Source organism: Oncorhynchus keta, chromosome 13, assembly GCF_023373465.1.
Source record: "Oncorhynchus keta strain PuntledgeMale-10-30-2019 chromosome 13, Oket_V2, whole genome shotgun sequence".
Lineage (NCBI taxonomy): Eukaryota > Metazoa > Chordata > Actinopteri > Salmoniformes > Salmonidae > Oncorhynchus > Oncorhynchus keta.
The window spans coordinates 33,154,132-33,176,349 of record NC_068433.1 but is presented as its reverse complement, the minus strand read 5'-3'; the positions used below and the strand labels follow the sequence as shown (position 1 = coordinate 33,176,349).

General features: G+C 42.7%; 1 protein-coding gene across 1 annotated transcript in view; it reads right to left on the bottom strand.

The window, feature by feature from the left end:
- Window positions 1-103: 103 nt before the first annotated feature.
- The window catches only part of si:ch211-200p22.4 (phosphatidylinositol-binding clathrin assembly protein), a 60,406-nt gene continuing 38,291 nt past the window's right edge, over window positions 104-22,218 (bottom strand). Inside the window, 12 exon segments of the mRNA XM_052460030.1 lie at window positions 104-5,413; window positions 5,672-5,788; window positions 5,946-6,002; window positions 7,091-7,226; window positions 8,111-8,141; window positions 8,695-8,853; window positions 12,515-12,619; window positions 13,140-13,240; window positions 14,122-14,255; window positions 17,155-17,278; window positions 17,405-17,490; window positions 19,416-19,457. Of these exon segments, the coding sequence (XP_052315990.1) occupies window positions 5,399-5,413; window positions 5,672-5,788; window positions 5,946-6,002; window positions 7,091-7,226; window positions 8,111-8,141; window positions 8,695-8,853; window positions 12,515-12,619; window positions 13,140-13,240; window positions 14,122-14,255; window positions 17,155-17,278; window positions 17,405-17,490; window positions 19,416-19,457 (1,107 nt within the window). The 3' untranslated portion in view covers window positions 104-5,398.

Sequence of the window (22,218 nt, the reverse complement as noted above, 5' to 3'; positions counted from 1 at the left end):
GAGAGCATCTACAAAAATGTAAGTGGAGATTGTTTTAAGCAGCAAGCCTCACTCAGTGCAGACACTCCACACTACAAAAAAAATGATCATTAAAATCACCAAATGCTTTAGGAATGGAAAATGACTTTATTTCTTCCAAAAAAAGATAATCAAAATAAACACAGTAAGTAAAATAAAAGGCAATGATTTTTGTATTTCTGTAACGTTCGTTTTGTATTATTTCCATGCTTAATAAAATCCTAATATTTCTGCAGAAATAAATAAAAATGTACAAAGAGGGGGAAGAACAAGAAGAATAATCAGAGACAAGGGTGTGATTCTCTGAATCATTTGGCATCCTTGACAATCAATGACATCCCATTGGCAACCTGTAGATATGCAGCCAATCCCCTTCTTCATACGTTTAATCACCCCTTGGGTATTATTATATATCTATATACTGTATAATGCAAATATCAAATAGCTCTCATGTTCAGAAAAATAACAATACAAAGACAAAAATAACATTATGGCTGATGTGTGTGTATGTTTGTGTCCCAAATGACACCATGGCTGCGTTTACACAAGCAGCCAAATCCAATCATTTCTCTTTGACCAGTCAGATCAGCTCTTTTACCAAGACTTGGGCAAAAGATCAGAATTGGGCTGCTTGTGTAAACGCAGCCCATATTCCCTGTATAGTACAATACAGGGATTGTGATGTATATGTGTATGTGTTTGCATGTTTCTATTTATATTTACATAGTTATCACCAGTTCAGCTATCAGAAGGGTAGTTTCCAAAAAAAACATGTAGGGAAAAAATGTTCACATGGTCATTGAACAAACACTGACTGAAAATGAGAAAATAACAGATAAACTGATTAATTTTATGGAGAGATTTATCCATTTATAACCCCAAAAAGCCATTCCTATTTTTCCCTGTTCCTTTTTCATTTCAGGTTGATGACATCTTCAATTACTGTGTTACTACAGGGACTCACCACTAGAGGGTACTACACTTGCAGATATGATCAGAAAGACCCATTTCAATAAAGGGAAAAAGTAACGTGGCATCTTTGGAAAAGTAAAAGCGTTTGGCTACACCCCCAGACCACCTCCTCCAATGTGTTGAGGACAGAGGACGCAACGAGCCAAGGAAAGACTATTGAGATTCACCCTAGAGCTATGGTTAGGGGTGTCTGTCCTTGCGGCATGTAATCAGAAATGCAACCATGACAATCTGGAACCCGGAGTTTTAACAGACATTAAATCAGATCATGCTTTTAAGGGGAGCTGTAGAAAGAACACATCATCACGACCATGCACAGGGGAAGAAAAGCCTACCATAAACAGACCATCAGCGTGATTTGACATTGTTGGCATTCGCTCTGGGAGCTAAACGCTCTTCAGGTCTTAGAAGACGAGAGAAAAAGACAAGATTATTGAGACGCACCCCCTAAGATTATAATAGGACAATCAACATTGTAGTCTCCACACTGTCTCTCTCCCACTCTGCTAATTCTTCCACTATTTTGAAACCAGTTCAAAGACACACAAAACACAGGCAGGCCGGGTACCATGCAGAACAACAATCTAGTTTAAAAATGACTCAAAGAGAGAAATGAAACTACTGAAGAACCAGAGAACATAAGACATGATACATTCCAGAGAAAAAGCTGTCCTCATCAACTTCAGTGCCAAACAAGGATTGTGTGCCAAATGGCATTATTCCCCATATAGTACACTACTTTTGACCAGAGGCCTACATAGGGAATAGGGTGCCATTGGGATACAAATACAGTTGCCCCTAGACACTGATCTAAGGTCAGTTATGCATTTCTCCCCCAAGTGTTTGCTGATCCTAGATCTGTCTCTTAGAGCAACTTCTACCCAGCTTCCTACCCTCCTGAGTAAGGGACGATCACAGTATGAGGAGCCCAGAGAAGGGTTTCTGTGTTTAATATATATCCACATAGTAAGGTTGGAATAATAGTGTGATATTGTGAAAATGATAATGCCATTTTAGTGTTAGAGATGTTTGAAAAGACGGTCAAATTTCAGCCTGTTTTGGTGGGATGGCGTTTTGGCTTGCTTGGTGACATCACCAGGCGGTAAATTTAATAGACCAATAAGAGCGTTCCAAACCTATAGCTAGCATTCCCCTCCCCACTCAGACCACTCCCTGACAATCTTAACAAAATTATTGCTTGAGAAACTGATGTCTTTGCTTATTTTTGACCATTTTAATTGAAAACAATCAAAAGGTAGTAATTGTTACCTAGAAAGGATTTGAAATAGATGAAAACAGCTGCATTGGACCTTTAAATTCCAAACGACCACCACTGGTTCTCAACCCCCTTTTACACAGGTACTACTATAGCGAGGCAATCCTTCCTACAGACAAAGACTAGTGCCATCAGAACCCTCAAATACTTCAAGACTACAGACGTAATTCATCATTGAGAGTATACATCCCCCTTAGACATTGTGGATAGTTCGGTTTCACCGACAAGACATAAAATGCATATGATCCAATCAGAGACAGTTTAAGTTTAAAGATGGCGTACACGCCCACTCACAGCATGATTAAGTGAAGGCCTATGACAGAGTTCAGTGAAGAAACAGGAAGTTATAAGACAAAGGGGATTGTAATGTATCATCTACAAAAGCAGAAGCAAGAAGAATCTAGAGCTATACATACTGGACAGTGAAGACTCCAATAGGAGAGTCTATCTAAATATAGTTCTACTAGACAATGAAATGAGGTCAGAAGGGGAATGAATCTAAAGTGATCCTGGAGACAATTCTTTAAATATATCTAATAGACCAGGGGTGTCAAACTCATTCCATGGAGGTCCGAGTGTCTGCTGGTTTTTGTTTTTTTATCCTTTCAATTAAGACCTAGACAACCAGGTGAGGGGAGTTACTAATTTGTGACTTTAAATCATCAATCAAGTACAAGGGTGGAGCGAATGAGTTTGACAAATAAACTTGACAGAAAAGAAAAACCAAGAGAAGATAAAGCTATACATGCTAAACAGTGACAAAGAGGCTAAGAGGGGAAATTAGAGATAGGTCTACGAGACAGTGACGATCCACCAAGATAATCTTGAAGACAATAGCAATTGGCAAGTCACCAAGAGGTGAATATAGAGCTATGCGCACTAGACCAAAGAGCAGCAAAGATGCTAAGAGTGTTCTAGAGCGCTAGGTCTACTAGAAAGTGAAAAGGATCAGTTAGACACTCCACAGTACTCAACTCACTGGTGATGTGGACCGAGACAAGGGGAAGGGTTCGTCTTAGGGATCTGCATGTGCATTCAAAACAAAAGCACTCCGCTGCACCTGCAAATCAGTGTACGTGAGCAATACACTTTGATCCATTCATTTATCACCAACTCTCCTTTCTTTCAGGTTCTGAATGTGGTCATATCAGTGAAACATTTCAGCTTGTTCATCAAAAAATAATGATATATATATATATATATATATATAACATAACTAGGGGGCATAACTCACTATTGGCTTCAGCGTCAAGATATAGGAAGTAAACAGAAAACAGTCCTCAATGAGAAACGCATGGCATATATAACAAACCAATGTGTGTTATTACAGGGGAATTAGACAGCGAAAAGTATGGCAACTGTGACCCTATACCTGTTTTGACCTTTGGCACCAACAGTTCAGTTACATTGACATCTTTTATAAAGCCTATGGGACCAAGAGTATGCTCAAACCAGTATTGAACATTTCAACTCCATGTCCCCCAAATATTTAACAATAAAGTAACCCTTGGCAATTAAGTTTCATTCAGCGCTAACCAGTACCAAACTTATTGGCACATATATTTGTTCAAAATAAAATCATGAAACAGTTCTGTTGAGTCATCAACAGTTTGACAATATCCTTCCTTTGACACAAAAAGTTTCTTTGACATCCTTTCATTTGACCCATCTTGACAGTTGGGAAGAAAATGACTGCATAATGGCTTTAGCAACAATAGGACACCATCGAGAGCAATGGACTTTATGATAAAGGAAACACAAATTGTGACATCAACCGTCAGAATGATCCTATTCTGAAATCAAACGGTTTCCGCAGGATGAAGGTGTGTGTGTCTACACGTTAATGCACGTGGGTGTGTGTGTGTGTAACATGCTTTGTGTGTGTAATTTAGTGTGAGTGCGAATCCGTCAACATTTAAGGACACACTGAGGATGAAGAAGAAACTGTTTTTACAAGAGACACAAATAAAGTAGAGAGGGATTAAAAACACTTTACAACAGTTCTCCAGTGGCTCTCCATGGACAAAGAAGAGGTTGAGGGTTAGGCTGGTGGTAGGATGGTGGTTGTGAGGATGAGTGTAGAGGGCTATCCTTAATGTTTATACTCAGTCTGATTGCATGTGGTAAAGGCTTCTCCGTGTCTGAAACAGCTCCCTTGGGTAACATACACACAACACCGTAAGTGCTTTTCTTCGCTACCTAACAGTCAAGGATGGCAAGCGAGCAGGGACAAACTGTACTGTGCGACTTTGGTTCCACCGGTTTGATCGATATCAGTAACTGTGAGAAAGTTGGAGAATTAAAATAAAGATTTCTAGAAACCGCTCCAATTGGTGACCTGTCGCCTAAGAAAGAAGGTAGAGACCAGCTCACAAAGAAATGGTTTATTAACAGCTTGCGCGCAAACAGACGTGCTTCGAGATAGAAAAACTGAATCCAAACACCTACGTCTTCCTACCTGTGTGAATGCAACCAAAGAGAGTGGATGCAATTTTAACCTGCAAATCTTTTTCAATCCAAACCTGTCTTTTCTGCCTATGGCTAGATCCCCTCTTCTCCATCCCTCTTTTACTCTGTGACAAATTGCTCAATATCAGCTTAGTAGCAACATAAATACAGTCCCAGTAACAGGGCCTAGGCTACCTTTGTACACCAACGACCAGAGAATGTAACAGAAGACAAACTAACCCAACAAAGAGACTTCATAATGTATACACTGGTCCTAAGTGCAATAAACTTAAGACCTCTAACCCCTGACCCCTCCACTCTGTTGACTGAAAACAACCTACACATTCAAGTTTTAGGTAGTTTTAAACCCAGTAATGGGCTTTGGGTGTTTATTTTTTTAATATACACTATTTATAATTTTTTCAGGGGGGCTGTTTCAGACAGAGATGCGCCTTTATTATGACATATCCCCTCCGTGCTCTAGCCTTCCACCCTTCTCATCTCCCGGGTTGATCCTCCCTTTCTTTTTCTTCTCTCTTCCGCTCATATTTGGTGTTGGTTGGTTTTCCTTTTTTTCTGTCATTCCTTCCTTCGTTCATTCATTCATTCGTTCATTTAGTCTTCGGTGGTTCGCTCGGCGTGTGTTTTTGCCATCGCTTTCGGCACTCTGCTCCCCCCATGAGATTACATGAACTGCATCTGAAAGAGAGTCAGAAATAAAGACAGACTACAGGGTTTAACACGAAGACTAGTCAAAGAGGAAGTAAAGGCTGGGCAGGCAATTGGGTTGTACCTGAACTATATGGATGGGGCCAATCTGAACTAAATGGTTTGGGGGGGGATGGTTTCCTTGGGCTTGGTGGGGATGGTGACAGAGGTTTGTGGGGTTTAAAGGGGTAATAGGGATGTGGTATTATGGTGTACGGTGGTAGGGCTGTAGAAATGGTGCGTGGTTACCTGGGCTCCAGGCATGGGGGCGAAGGGATTGGTGGGTCTGAGTACAGGCTGGTTGTACATCATGGGCTGGGGGGCCATCAACTGTACACTCCCCATCTGACCCATTTGAGGGGGGACCTGAGGGAGAAACATTTTTCCAGTACTCAAGTATGTCGTCTCTTTGTTGGTTACACTTCATTTTTTTTGACTGCTAGACCACAGTAATTCTTCTAGGACAATACATCTAGGTTATACACGTGATGTTGAATGTGTCCTGTTGCGTGTGAGCACTGACCATTCCATACATAGGCACTTGCGGCGTCGTCATTGGGAATGTCATAGGAGCTGGAGCCTGTTAAAGAGAGACCTGATTAGCAAGTCGCAAATAGTGCAGCGGAGAGGCTAAAAGGGGAGTCTATACAGCGAAGGAGGTACAGGTAATGAAATCACAGATGCTCATGGACACCATCACATTCACAACTACAGATAAACAACATGCGTGGAAGTGAGGTTGTAAAAATCTAATTGACTAGAGCAGTGTTCTTTTAACAAATTAGCCTAGTGCAGTATTTTATCAGTTAAGCACCTGAGAACGGTAGCGTGCCTCTCCCTGGTAAAAATAAACACTAGTCTCTAAAGGCAGGTGGCAGTAGGGTGAGGAAATCACTTCAACTACAAGTACAGGGAGGAGGGAAAAAACCCTCTTATCTTTAAAAACAAAACAACAAGTAGGGGAGGAATGCAGGAGGGAGAGAGCACACGAAGCTGATACTGACCCGGTGAGTACACTCCCCCTCATGGATTCAAAACAAATGGACAGATGTAAGAAATATGGTGGAAACTTCCTTCAGCCATGCTTGCACCAATCAAATGCTATAAAATGCATGAGGAGTGAGAGTACACTTCACAATGAGTCTACACTTCTGGGTAGAGAATCGTAATAAAGACCAGAAGTTGCTCCAAACAGACTAGATAGGCACTGGGTGAAAAGTAGTGCACTCTATAGAGAATAGGCTGCCATTTGGGACATACCCTACTACTTACATAACTGGCATAGAACATCCCATTCTGCATGGCAAGGACGCACAAAGTGCAAGAGAGAGAGAGAGGCAATGAGGAAGGTGAATTAAACGCAGCAGAAACAGGACGAGAGGAATGAGGATGATAACGCAAAGAACAGAATATAATTACAGCGAAGAGAACGAGACAGAAAGAGACAGAGGGGAGGACAGGAGGGAGGACGAGAAGAAGCCAGGGGTTAGTGACAGATTTCCAGTCAGTCAGTATTGTGGAAGAGATCGGGACGACAATCATCAATTGGCAAGCTCAGCACTCAGTCTTGACGAGCGCACACACTCAGTCTTGACTAGCGCATATCTATTTTACTGGACATAATCTCAAAACAGGTTACATAATACACAAACACACACTACCACTCACCATGTGTTGTACAGGCATGGGTGCAGGGGCCATGGGAGCAGGGTTCCAGGCCGTGGTGCTAGTCATGGTCTTGCTCTGCCAGTTGTGTCCCCCAGTTAGCTTCTTCTCTCCAGGCTGACTCCACTGCATGTCTGGCCTGAACACCGGAGCACACAACGACAAAATGCACCGTGCAAAAACACCACACTCGTTAATCAACTGTTATCATGGATATTATGCAGGTGTGGACGTGTTTGACTATACTTGTGAGGACTTCTGGTCCCCACAAGAATAGTAAACAAACAAGATTTGTCCAACTTGGGACATTGTTGGTCCCCACAAGGTCAATGCTATTTCTAAAATGGGGTTTAGGGTTACAGTTAGAATTAGGTTTAGAAGCAAGGGTTAAGGTTTCAGGAAAACAGGATTTTGAATGATACTGAATTGTGTGGCCCCACAAGGTTAGTTATACAAGCCTGCATGTGTTTTTGAAAAGCGTTTTTAAAATAAAATATATTATTATAATATTGTAGCTCGAGCTCTTCACTAGGTCTCAATGTGTCTTGTTACAGGTAAAAATCCTGCAGATTTGAATGATGCGGGCAAGTTATTTTAGTTTAAATTTATTTTTCAACAGATTTGAGCAGCACAGAAGCTTTTCATCATTGGCTGGGCTTTGAGTCGGCTCGCCCTAGTTCAGTAGAGTGGGATGGCTGTCCGCCATAAAGTCTATCGTCTAGGGAAAACCCTGCAGTCAGTCTGTTCTATTGTTGATACAACACATTGTTTTGTCATTAAAAACACAAGTATAACTTCCATTCACTAGATACTTATTCAAGTTTATTTTAGTTTTGTTTCTCATGTCTTGAAGTAGACTATTTTGAGCAGGGGCTATCTGAGACTGGAGAACTATAGGATGCCAGCCCGCCAAAGCCTTCTATTGTCTAGGGAAAATGCTGAAGTAATCTGGCACTACATCACTTCCCAACTCAGAGAGACCCACACACGCATGCAGACACACATCACAACTCCTACACTTACTTCTTGGCTGGGGCTCCTCCGAACTGCAGATCTGAGGACGAGAGAGAGCAAGGGATGGTGAGACAGAAAGAGGAGAGCAAAAGAAAGCAATGGAACAAGGAAGTGAGTATGAGAAAGAAGAGGGAAAAAGCATCAGAGGGTTTGAAAAAAGTGAGCGAGTCTATCTAAAAGACAGTGAGACAGGCAGACAGAACGAGAGAGCCGGCCAGCCCTGGGAGGGGGTAGTGAAGGCTGTTAAACCTACAGTAGACTGAGACCAGTGCTTCCCTACTGGGTTCCTCTCTCTGTGTGTCCTCTCCCTTCCCACCAATGGCTCTCAGGCAAGAGCTCTGGCAGATGGACCAGGCTAATGGTAGCGGATGGCCTAACTGTTTCTATTGACATCTCTACCACTAGCAGACATTCACTAGAGGACAAGACCAAGGGTGAGAGAAGAGGGAGGGAGAAATAGTCACATGAGAAGTAAGGAGAACACAAAGCGAAAGAAACCAAAACAAATGGAGGAGGCAGAGGGGAGAAAGAGGCGGGAACAGACAGATGTGAGGATACAAAAGAACAATATATGTCATCTATACAGTACTCACTGCCAACAAGGTTGGCAAGGGACGAGTCAAGGTCATTGGGCAGCAGCTTGCCTCCTGGGTGCCCTGGATGGGGATGACCAGGGTGGTGCAGGGCCATGGGAGGAGCCTGGTTGTGGCTGGGCACTGTGGGCTTCAGCAGGTCCCCTAGAGCATCAAACCCTGGAGGAAAGATACAGGGAGACATAAATTAATTACATTATTCATACACAGAGATAAGACAAACACAAAGCATGGTCAAGTATCACACACAGATGGGATATGAGGTTAAAAGAAAAGCAGCGCACATGCAGGAAAGATTTGAGTCAAGCAAGAGAAAAGAGGACTTGGGAGGCAAGATCAGGCTGTGGGATCACAAAGCATCTGTTCAGTATCATGACACGTACAGAAGATAAAAAGGATGTGTTCCCTTTTATTTCTACACTCAGGGTTCAGTAGATGTGTTCCGTCTATACACCATATTTCTAGGCTGAGCAGCAGTATGTGTTGTGCTGGATTTACATTGCCTTCAGAAATAATTCATATCCCTTGAAAGAATTCAGTTTTATTTGCTTTACAGCCTGAACTCAAAATGGATTAAATATATCCCCCCCTCACCCATTTACACATATAGCCAATAACAAAATAAAACATGTCTGACATTTTTGCATTATTCACACCCCTGAGTCAATACTTTGTAGAAGCAACTTTGGCTGCGATTAGAGCTTTGGAGTCGTCTTGGGTATGTCTGCATAAGCTCTGCACATCTGGATTTGTGGATTTCCTCCAATTCTTCCTTACAGATTACCTCAAGCTCTGTTAAGTTAGTTGGGGAGCAATCTAAGTCTTTCTACAGATTTTCAATGGGATTCAAGTCTGGGCTTTGGCTGGGCCACTCAAGGACTTTCGCATTCTTGTTCTGAAGCCATTTCAGTGTTGCTTTGGCTGTATGCTTGGGGTCATTGTCCTGTTGAAAAGTAAATCTTCACCCTAGTCTAAGGTCATAAGCACTCTGAAGCAGGTTCTTATCAAAGACTTGGCTATATTTGGTTCCATTCATTGTTCTCTTGATCCATACTAGTCTCTGCCACCAAAAAGCATCCCCATAGCATGATGCTGCCACCCCCATGCTTCACGGTAGGGATGGTGTTAAACATAGCACTTTGTATTCAGGCCAAAGAGTTTCATTTTTGTATCATCATCAGACCACAGACTCTTCTGCCACTCCAGAGTCTTTGACGTGCCTTTTTGCAAACTCCAGGCGTGCAGTCATGTGCCTTTTTCTCAGGGGTGACTTCTGTCTGGCCACTCTCCCATAAAGCCCAGATTGGTGAAGTGCTGTAGAGACTGTTGTCCTTCTGGCAGGTTCTCCCATCTAAGCCAAGGAACTCTGTAGTTCTGTCAGAGAGGTCGTTGGGTTCTTGGTCACCTCCCTGACCAAGGTTGTTCTTGCCTGGTTGTTCAGTTTGTGCCTAGAGGCTGTCTGACCAGCCTGGGTAGTTCTGTATTTTACCCCATTCCCCAATGCTCGTGGAAGCTTTTAACATTCAAGAAATTGTTTTAAACCCTTCCTCAGATATATGCCTCATCACAATTCTCACCCAGAGCTCAACGGATAGTTACCTGAACTTCATGGTATAGTTTCTGCTCTGACATGCACTGTCAACTGTGGGACCTTATACAGGTGTTTCCTTCAAAATCCAAACAATTTAATTGGCCACAGGTGGACTCCAATCATGTTGTAGTGACATCTCAAGGATGATTAAAGGTAATTTTAGGCACCTGGGCTCAATTTGGAGTGTCATAGCAAAGGGGTGTGAATAATTAAATATTTATGTATTTAATTTCATACATTTGCAAAACATTTATTGTGGGGTAGTGTGTGTAGATGGGTTAGAAAATATATTTAATCCATTTTGAAATCAGTCTAACAACAATGTGGAATAAGTCATCGGTATGAATACTTCCTGAAGGCACTGTAGTTCCTTGTGGCTGACATGTTGTGGAGTCATTATGCTGACGGATTATATTAATTCCATATCTAGACTAAAACAGTAGATGTGCCCTGTCTACTCCTTCAGTTTCTAGTCGGCCTCAGTAGCAGAATGAGAAATGGGTGTTTGTTCCATTCCTTCCATTTCTAGGCTCAGCAGCAGTAGCTATATTTGTGTTATGATGGATTTATGTGCTTCTGGTGTCATGTTGTTGAGTCATTACACTTATTGAGGCTGTACTGTAGGCTGACCGGTGCGTGTGTGGTATACTACTCTATTACTGTACAGGGCTGATTGGTCTGGTTACACTGCATGGCTTCATCCCACACTATTCCTTATATAGCGCATAACTTTAGACCAAGGCCCACAAGGCTGCCATTTGGGATGCAGTCATGGAGTATTTCACTGTGCAACCATTACATTAGTACCACAATGGTCTGTCAACGGTCATTCTAAAAATAGGAACACATTGCCCTCAACTAGGAGAGAGGTAGGAAAAGGGATGATGGAGGGAGGGAGGGAGGGAGGGAGGGAGGGAGGGAGGGACAGAGAAGGGAGAGAGGAAAGAGACAAATAGGGGCAATCAGAGTGTGTGACAGAAGAGGAAGAACGATCGAAGGAGGGCAAGACAAAGTAGCGTGGGGGAGAAAAAAAAAGACAGGGAGCACAACAGAGCTGCACAGACAGCTGCCACCTCCCATCACTCCTTATCCTCCCATCACAGAAAAAGTGAGGAAGCGAAAACAAAAAAAAGGACAAATAATATTTGTCTAAGAAGCGATATCTAGCTTCTGGACATTGTGCTGACATAGCTATGCGTACCAAATGTAACTCTATTCCCTATGTAGGGCACTACTTTTGACCAGAGTCCAATGGGGAATAGGGTGCAATCTGGCCATAGGCCACATTCATGAAGTAAGAACTTCCTGCTTTGCAAGCAGGAAACAGAAGGGAAGGATCAGAGACAACTAGCACAAGGAGGAAGGGAGAGCGAAGGAAAGAATCAGAAAAATAGCCCACTCACCATAACATACAGATCAGAGGGCAGGAAAGAAAGAAAAATCTAGTTTTACAAAGAAAGAGGAGTTAACTATTAAGCTAATTGTTTGGAAAGGCTGAGAATGGAGGGAGTAGAGGATAGATGAGGGAAAGAGATGGAGGAGAACAGATGGAAAGGTACCACCTCAGTGCCTCCAAAGAGATGGATTGTCTGTGTAGAGTGTGGGACTGTGTGGACAACAACAAATGGATGAGTGACAGGCGATTAGGAACGGACTTCGATGACAAGCCACGCACACAGAGAGAAAGAGATGAGTTACAAACAGATGGAATGGAGTGAGATCACCACCAGGAAATTCCTACTGAAGGCTTTAAAAACACACAAATGGAAACTGTGGTAGCAGAAACCCCAGGCCTAAAGGATTAGCTGGCCCATAGCAAAATCCAACCAGAAATCTAAACCAGAGCCTGTATCCATAAAGCATCTCAGAGTAAGATTGCTGATATGGTATATGTCCATATAATTGTGTTCATTAGGATCTAAAAAGGAAAAACTGATCCTAGATCAGTACACCTACTCTAAGACGATTTGTGGATACAGGCCCAAGCCTGAAAAGGTTGATTTACTTAGCGGGCCATTAGCTAAACCAAATCAGAGATATGAACCAGCACTAAAAGTAATTGATTATAGTTGTTATAGGGGAGCAGTAAGCTAAGTCAGAGGTTGTTTAGTAGGTTTATTTAGGGTTGTCTGTGTCCGAAATGGCACCCTATATAGTGCCCTGGTGAAAAGTAGTGTACTATAAAGGGAATAGGTTGCCATTTGGGACGTAGCCGTTGTGTCTCTTTACCATCGGTGGCAGGCTGTACGTCGTAATTGGCCTGTCTTCTAGCCCCGCCCCCGAAAACAGCGTCAAAATCTACACTCATGGAGGACTCAGCTGTCTCAGCAGCACCTAGGGGACAAAGGTCATAAAGGCTACATATTACTATTGTAAAGTTTCTATTCAACTTCTGGGTTGGTTGGTATCGGTGTCTGTCAAACCATATGTTCTTTAAATTAATGTTTATTGGACAAAATGTTAAAACACAATATTTCAGCCGTGTCGGTGCTTCTAGCGGATGAGAAAGTCATGGCTGAATGGATGGACGATAAGTGGATGAAACAAGTGAATTAACTGATGGATAAACGAACACATGAATGACTGAAGACATGAAGAGAACTCAGAGACACATGAGCATGAATTTGTAAAGTTGAAAAGCCACCTGACTTTAAAGACAGAGGCTTGTCAGAACACACGTGTTAACTGAAACTTGTGTCGTGTGTGTGACATAATACACAGCTAATCAACACTATACATCTCTGCCCCGGATCTGAACCTGAAGTTCAGGAGGTTAAGTCGATAAAAACTGTGTGTGTGAATTTCCATGTGTATATAGCATGCACGTGTGTGTCCAAATGTGTGTGTGACCTACCTCCCCAGGCACTGGTGGCTGTAGAGATCGAGGGAGTGCTCTGGACAGCAGGTAGGAAGGCTGGCTGCAGGTCAAATAGATCACTACTGAGGTTGGGCATGCTAGAGAGAGAGAAATAAGAGGAGACAGGGAAGAGGGAAAGAAAATCAATGAGTAAATAAATGTGATTCATATTGCCCTTATGCCCAAACAATCAACAACTGAAGGGTTAGTTCAGGTGAAATCTATATATTTCGGTGGAATTTACCTTACATTGAGTTGTGCATTAAGGCCCAGTGACAGAATGCACAATAATCAATGTTATGCCACAGATAGGAGTTAGCATCATCAAAACTCATGAATGTAAACAACCAAACCAATGTTCGCAAGCTGTAACCTGCTCAAAAACACTTCAAAACCAAGTTCGGTAGTTGGTGGAGTTCACAATTTTCTAACATACATACTGCTGAAATAGTCGCTGGATTTGTGAGGCTACATTTCCTCATGTAGTCTCTCTGTTTCTGTAACATGGACAATAAAGTTGTATATACCATTGGGCACTCACAGGTGGCTTGATGGCACTATCAGAGCAATGGAATATACAGATATTCAGCATTCAGATATTACTAGAAAAGTAACATTCTTGCGGGGAAAACATGGACAGGTTTTTCGTGAGTATCGACGCTACGTGTTTTTGAGGCAGTTTTGCTAATATCGGTTTACATTAATGAATTTTGACAATGCTATTATGGTAACTTCTGGCTTGAGAAACAACTCAAGGTAAGGATAATTCCACTGAAATATAGATTGCCTCAACAATCCCTTTAAGTCAACAAAACAAACTGATACCAACCTTTGAAACCCCCCCCCCCAAAAAAAAAATCGCAGAGAGAATCTATAATCAAAAGAATCAACATAAATCTGAATAGAATAATTGAATCATACCTTTATAACACTAGATAACCTCCTACGACCTGTAGTAACCATGTTATAACAGTAGTACCTGTTGGTGGAGGGTGCACTGAATAGCTCCATGCCTTGATTGGTGTTGTGGTGGTTGTTGTTGACACTGCCCATAGACTGTGTACTGGGGGAGGCAGATGGAGTGGACATGCCAATCTCCTTCAGACGCTGGTCCTGGAGAAACACAGAAAAACACACACAGTTACCAAACAAAGTTGGGTAAGACTAAAGGATTCATGCTTGACACAGACTGAGCAGCGTCAGACTGAGCAGGCTCCAAATCAGTCTTGGGGCGCTGCGCAGTGGTGGCCTGCAGCGTTTGTTCCAGGTACGTTGTTTAAACTCGTCCGTTTTTGTTGCTTTGCTTTTAGTAGTTTAATAGTGTTTTATGTTGCATCGGATTACTGATTAAGCTACGGTAAAGGGACATAAAGTGCGTGCAGTGGATAATTCTCCTACTTGGATGACTTTTGGTGGTACCTGAAACAGCACGCGAATCTACGAAAAAGTTGCGGGCACCACACATCCGCTACTGCAGAAACTAAATCTTTTACAATGTAACAACTCACGTTCGGGAGAACCGATCAAAGGGGACATACCTGCAGAGATCGTGAGACACAACAACCTGGGTGAAGGACTACTATGCAGAGGAACAAAAACAAAGATTCCAACTACCCTGCTCTCCATGGTCCAATCGCTTAAGGGGAAAATGGACGAATTACGGGCAAACTCACGGTATCGATATGAATACAGGGAGGTCTGTGTGATGGCCTTCTCTGAAACTTGGCTGTCGGAAGCGGTGCCTGACTGAAGTCACCCCTGACAGATTCTCGATCACTCGTATGGACAGACAGTGAAGCTACTGGTAAGGAGCACGGAGGTGGAGTCTGTTCTGCTAAATGAAAGATGGTGTAAAAGTACGTTTGTCAGCTTTTTCTGACAGTTGTTTATATCCATCCAAGAGCAAACAGTATCAAAGCAGCTGACATTTTTAACCTCGATCAAGAGCTTGATGCTGTATGTGACTTGTCTAACAAGGAAAAATAAGATTTATGTCACGGCTCGGTCCCCAAAGCGTATTCATCCTTGGCCAGACCTCCACTGCATGGATCAGATCATAACACTGTTTTCTACGACCAACTTATAGACGGTTACTCAAAAGGGAGACGGTGGTGGAAAAACAAATACAGGTGTGGGACAATGACAGTATTGATCAATTGCAGTGATGCTTTGTTTGTACCACCTGGAGTGTATTTGAAGAATCATCAGCTGACCTGAACGAGATGACTAACGTAATATCTGGCTATATTGAATTCAGTGTTAATTTGGTGAGCCCAAAAAAAACATGCAAGATATTTCCAAACAACAAAGAATCGAAAGTGGTGCTTAATAGGAAGAAACAAGTGTTTGCCTCCGGGAACAGAGAGAGGGGAACAAAGAGATAAAAAAAAGGCGAGATGCCAGTACACAGATAAAGTGGAGATAATGTTACAGGGAGACTCTCGGTCTGCCTGGTTGGGCATTAAGAATATGGCAAACTCCCCCTTCAAAAAGGTAGGCAACGCATCAATCCCTGCCTGGACGAGAGGGTGTGTGCCTCTACAGCCAATGAACTAAACAAGTTCTTCACCCGCTTTGAAACAGGGGTTGCCACCGCTCCACTGGACTGTCTGTAGGAGGATGTCATGGCAACCAAGAGCACGCTTGTCATCGATGAGGAAGCCGTACAATTCTTTGGACATATTGGCCTAGGCTATGCCTATATGCTACATCATTTACCACCTGAGGAAGTAGGAACTTAATCGATTGCCAACTCTAAATACGATATTGTTGCTAGATAGCTATGCAATTGATCTGACAGCAAATTTAATGTCCTACAAAAACTTTCCATTGGTAGGTCTGTATAGGCTACTTGATGTATTCGCCGCAAATGGCACGCTCCGCTCCGTTGACAGAGCATCTCAATTACATACGACGTTTATAAAGTAGTTTTATTTGTCACACAAAGCTGAGACTCTTGTTTAAGAACAGTAACAATAGTCGTTTTAAAAACTGTCTTTCCCGCAATTACATTTAAAAATGTTGCTCAACTATCCGTATGCCATGTGCAAAGAGGGTAGCGGGAGTGAGAGCCAGCAGCGAAACGGACACAGCAGATACTTTTATAGCAGGAAGCAGGTTAATGCATTACTGTTGACCAAATAATGGTTTTAGAACAAAAAAATCTGCAGGAACGTTATGTAGCCTAATCCCCGACATTGCTTTGGTAAGAAGGCAATGTCGGTGTCGGTAATTTCCTGTTTATGGTCCCAGCTCTAGTTAATGTTGTCTATAAAATTTTAGGCTGCCTTGTTCTTTCCTCTGGCAACGGCCTGAATCACACTGGTACACACACATGACGTGCAAACACAGAGGTACACGTGGTTGGACAGCTCTCTAACATCTTGAAAGTGTGCCTAGAGTATTGTTTGATGTTCAATTGTTCTTTTTGTGGTTGGGGTGGCAACAATTAAACACAAAATAACAGAAACACTAGTCATCAACGTCGCTTTTTTTATACTTTTGAAAACGGAACGTAAGACATTTTAAGACTATATCAGAAATTAATGTAAGACTTTAAGGACCCGCGGACACCCTGTTTTCAGGCAGTTAAATCTGAATAGGTCACGGTATAATGTAGGGCTCCCGAGTGGCGCAGTGGTCCAAGGCACTGCTTCTCAGTGCTTGAGGCGTCACTGCAGACACCCTGGTTCGAATCCAGTCTATCACAACCGGCCATGATTGGGAGTCCCATAGGGCTGCGCACAATTGGCCCAGCGTCGTCCGGGTTTAGCCGGTGTAGGCCGTCATAGTAAATAAGAATTTGTTCTTAAAACTGATTGCCAAGTTAAATACTTAAAGGTAAGTAAAATATGTAAATGTAATTTTGTGCAGAAGTGTAATTTGTTGTAATGATGTAGTAACATATTTAACTCCCTGTCCACCAGTGTAGTGGTGGTTAGTGTAGCTGTGTAAAATTATACATCGGTGTAGTATAATTTTATGCATTAGTGTAATGGTGTGTTACCTGTACCTTGAGGGCCTGCAGTCTGGCCTGCTCCTCCTCTAAGGCCTGCTGTCTCTCCTTCTCGTCCATGCGGCTGAATGACATGCCTGTATTGGACAGAGACGACACCGCACTGGACAGGGTGGACGCTCTATGGAGAGGACAGAGGCAAGAACAGAGGTATTAGGAGGGGACATGTCTTTCCAATGTGTGCTTCTTAAACAAGTTTTACGATAATGTATATCACCAAGTGTTCATCGTCTCGCCAGTCCAGTACCTTGTATCAGCGGTGAGTTCCTTGGTCTTTTTCCCCTCCAGAGAGGCTAGGTGCTGCTCCAGAGCCTCCAGGAGACTACTAGGAGCCTGGAAAGAGGAGAAGCAGAGAAAACAGAAGAGGGGAGGGGGGTGAGAGACAGAACCAGCTCTTCCTCTATTTCACATGACATGACGCACTCATTCACTTCTTCACACACATCAATAAACACAAGGTTGTTAGTCCCAGAGGTCGACCCACAATGCATCAAATTCCCAGAATAGAACTACGTCTTCGGACCAAATGGCACTATATAGGGAATAGGTTGCTCAGTATTAGTAGGTTAATAATAGCAAGTTTCAGCAAACAGAAAAATGAGGAGAGAACAGAGGGGAAGGAAGGTAGCAGAGGAGGTTGAGAAACATGCACATAAACCCCGTTCTGTCCTGTCTGGTTTGTGCCAACATATAAACATCCTGAGAGGGCATAGCCTAGTGGGCAAGGCTGGCGCGTTGGCTTTCACTAAGGGTGAGTCCCAAATGGCACCCTACGCACTACAAGTAGTACACTAGATAGAGATTTGGGTGCTATTTGAGACACATTCCAAGAGAAAATTAATTCAAATGGGAGGTTGTGTACCAAATGGCACCTTATTCCCCGTGTGGTGCAACACTTTTGACCTACGGTGACATCAAGGCGAACGATCAATGCGGCTGTGGTCAAAAGTAGACTATCTTTAGATTGTTTAGAGACCAAATCAGACATCAATAATATTAGCAGACACACACACACACACACACACACACAGTTCTATTCCCTCTTACAAAGAAAGCACAGAAGTTAAAAACAGACTGAGCATGGAACTCTGACTGAACCCTGTACGTATTCCCCAAACATTCCACTCGACACACAGAGAGGAAAGAAAGTGAGGTAGAGAGAGAACAAAAGAGCAAAGTAAAAGAAAGAGGGAATAGTTTCGTTTCCCCCTTTTTGATCGCTAGTTATCCCCCGACAATCTTTCAAAACAAGATGTGCTTTGAAGTTTGAAGACAGAAATCTTTTCAAGTCATAGCTACAACTACGATGATGCATTCATGTAATAATCAAGGGGTCAAATATAGTTTAAATGAATATGTTAAAAATCCCTAAAATGCTTTCTTTATCATAGGCCTGTCTGTCTGTCTGAATGGTGGGAGGAGAGGAATACGTTTCTCATAATTCATTCATATGGTTGACCTTTCTCCCCCCCTCCCCGGGACAAAGTGTGTCTGCACTCATGCATGTCTACGTGTGCGCACGTGCGTGTAGGAAGGGACAATGCTACATGCGTGCGTGTGAGGGGGCGAGGGCTACATGCAAACCCCGGGTGGGTAGGTCAAGATGTCAGAGAACACAAGCTATGGCGAGTCAACAATTTGTAAAACTCTGTGTATACTGTATGGGGAGGGGAGATGCAGTATAGTTTCAAGTTTGAATGTTACGTGCACAGTGAAATGCCTTTAGTGGGAGGGATGCTAGGGTTAAAAGCATTACAGTAAGTAACCCACCACCTACAATGCATGATCCTTTAATGGTCTGTGGAGGAAAATGATAAAGGAACTATTTTAAATGGTATACTGGGAATGGGAATTATGTATCACTCAAAATCCAATATTTCAGTTTGCATCACGATCAAGCTTGGTGCCTTAAGTTATTGGTATTTATATAGCCAGTTAAATACTTTCTTTACAAGTGCCTATTTGGACCTACAGTGTAAATCATAATTTGAAAAATAAATACTAAATAAATTGAACCAACAGATTCATAGGGTAAGCATAAGACAGGGTAACTTGTTAAGAGTTTGACAAAGAGAAAAATGAGTGAATGATTGAGTACAGAGAAAAGAGCGAGAGCAAGTGAGACCGAAGGAGAGAGGGAGCGAATATGTACAGTAAGAGAGAGGCTGACAGCTGTAACATGAACGAATGGACGGATAGATGGATGAAAGCATGTTGGTGGAGCCAGAAGAGGAGAGAGATGAAAAATGTACACTGACCTGTGAGAGATCGGGGATATCACCCTGATCTATTCCAACTTGCTGTGGTCACAAAGACCGAACGAAAACCAAACAAACGGGCCAACGGAAAAAACAACGGGGAAAAGAAAATAAATGAATAAAGGAATTATTACTCCCATGCAGTGACTACTGTGGGTGAGTGAGTCCAAATAACCTCTCGTTCTTCCTGAAGTGTGCACTCATACACCACTCAAAAATATATAAGCATTAGATTGGTGTAGGCATGGGCTAAAGGGTGTTTCCATATACCAGTCATTTCCTTTCAAATCCATAAAGGGAAGCGAACAAGTGCACACTTAATGAGAAATAACAGATTATTGGGACACAACCTCTAAACAACTGAAATAAACAAGGGTCTATATCAAAAATGCTGACAACTGGATCGATGAATATGATTGGACAATGTTGAGTATGTCTCGTGAGTGACCAATGAGAGACGAAACATGGTGTGGGTGTGGCAAATGAATGGCAAGCAATTGAACAGACATTTAAAAAGCCCCAAAAACATTGAAATAACGTGAAGCTTGAGGCCAAAACATTGGAACAGTGAAAGTGTACACCAATTGCACAGCCTTAAAATGTCATTTAAAAAAAATTGATTACATTTGATGATTTCTTTACCGATCTACACAAGAAAAATAACATTTTCCAATTTAATAAAAAATAACATGTAATGAATGCTTGGTGGAAGCAACTTTGGAAGCCATTACAGCTGTGAATATGTTAGAACAAGACTACCAACTTTGCACAACTGTTAGGGGTTCATATGTTCATTGATTTTGTCATAATTGCTTCTACACCTGCATTGCTTGCTGTTTGGGGTTTTAGGCTGGGTTTCTGTACAGCACTTTGAGATATCAGCTGATGTACGAAGGGCTATATAAATAAATTTGATTTGATTTGATTTGATAATTGCACAAGCTCAGTAAATTTGGTTGAGAATCTTTAACAGACAGCAATCTTAAAACTGTGTGTGTGTGTGTGTGTGTGTGTGTGTGTAAGATGACGTAATACACTGCTCAAAAAAAGAAAGGGAACACTTAAACAACACAATGTAACTCCAAGTCAATCACACTTCTGTGAAATCAAACTGTTCACTTAGTAAGCAACACTGATTGACAATACACTTCACATGCTGTTGTGCAAATGGAATAGACAACAGGTGGAAATTATAGGCAATTAGCAAGACACCCCCAATAAAGGAGGGATTCTGCAGGTGGTGACTACAGACCACTTCTCAGTTCCTATGCTTCCTGGTTGACGTTTTGGTCACTTTTGAATGCTGGCGGTGCTTTCACTCTCGTGAAAGCATGAGACGGAGTCTACAACCCACACAAGTGGCTCAGGTAGTGCAGCTCATCTAGGATGGCACATCAATGCGAGCTGTGGCAAGAAAGTGCTGTGTCTGTCAGCGTAGTGTCCAGAGCATGGAGGCGCTACCAGGAGACAGGCCAGTACATCAGGAGACGTGGAGGAGGCCGTAGGAGGGCAACAACCCAGCAGCAAGACCGCTACCTCCTCCTTTGTGCAAGGAGGAGCACTGCAAAATGACCTCCAGCAGGCCACAAATGTGCATGTGTCTGCTCAAACGGTCAGAAACAGACTCCATGAGGGTGGTATGAGGGCCCGACGTCCACAGGTGGGGGTTGTGCTTACAGCCCAACACCGTGCAGGACGTTTGGCATTTGCCAGAAAACACCAAGACTGGCAAATTCACCACTAGCGCACTGTGCTCTTCACAGATGAAAGCAGGTTCACACTGAGCACATGTGACAGAGTCTGGAGACGCCGTGGAGAACGTTCTGCTGCCTGCAACATCATCCAGCATGACAGGTTTGGCGGTGGGTCAGTTATGGTGTGGGGTGGCATTTCTTTGGGGGGGGCCGCACAGCCCTCCATGTGCTCACCAGAGGTAGCCTGACTGCCATTAGGTACAGAGATGAGATCCTCAGACCCCTTGTGAGACCATATGCTGGTGCGGTTGGCACTGGGTTCCTCCTAATGCAAGACAATGCTAGACCTCATGTGGCTGGAGTGTGTCAGCAGTTCCTGCAAGAGGAAGTCATTGATGCTATGGACTGGCCCGCCCGTTCCCCAGACCTGAATCCAATTGAGCACATCTGGGACATCATGTCTGGGACATCATGTCTCGCTCCATCCACCAACGCCACGTTGCACCACAGACTGTCCAGGAGTTGGCGGATGCTTTAGTCCAGGTCTGGGAGGAGATCCCTCAGGAGACCATCCGCCACCTCATCAGGAGCATGCCAAGGCGTTGTAGGGAGGTCATACAGGCACGTGGAGGCCACACACACACACACACTACTGAGCCTCATTTTGACTTGTTTTAAAGGACATTACATCAAAGTTGGATCAGCCTGTAGTGTGGTTTTCCACTTTAATTTTGTGTGACTCCAAATCCAGACCTCCATGGGTTGAGAAATTTGATTTCCATTGATAATATGTGTGATTTTGTAGTCAGCACATTCAACTATGTAAAGAAAAAAGTATTTAATAAGAATATTTAATTCATTCAGATCTAGGATGTGTTATTTTAGTGTTCCCTTTATTTTTTTGAGCAGTGTACAACATATCATCAAGAAGCATAACTATTCAAATAATTTCATTCAGTTTCATTGACTCCAAGTGCCAGGAAAGTTATCAAGATATATTTAGGGAAACACATCGGCACACATGATGCCCTCGGTCTCACAGCAACATTCCAGATTGAGTCGATAAGACCTAAACAACCTCCTCATACATGATTTAATCTTCGTCTAAG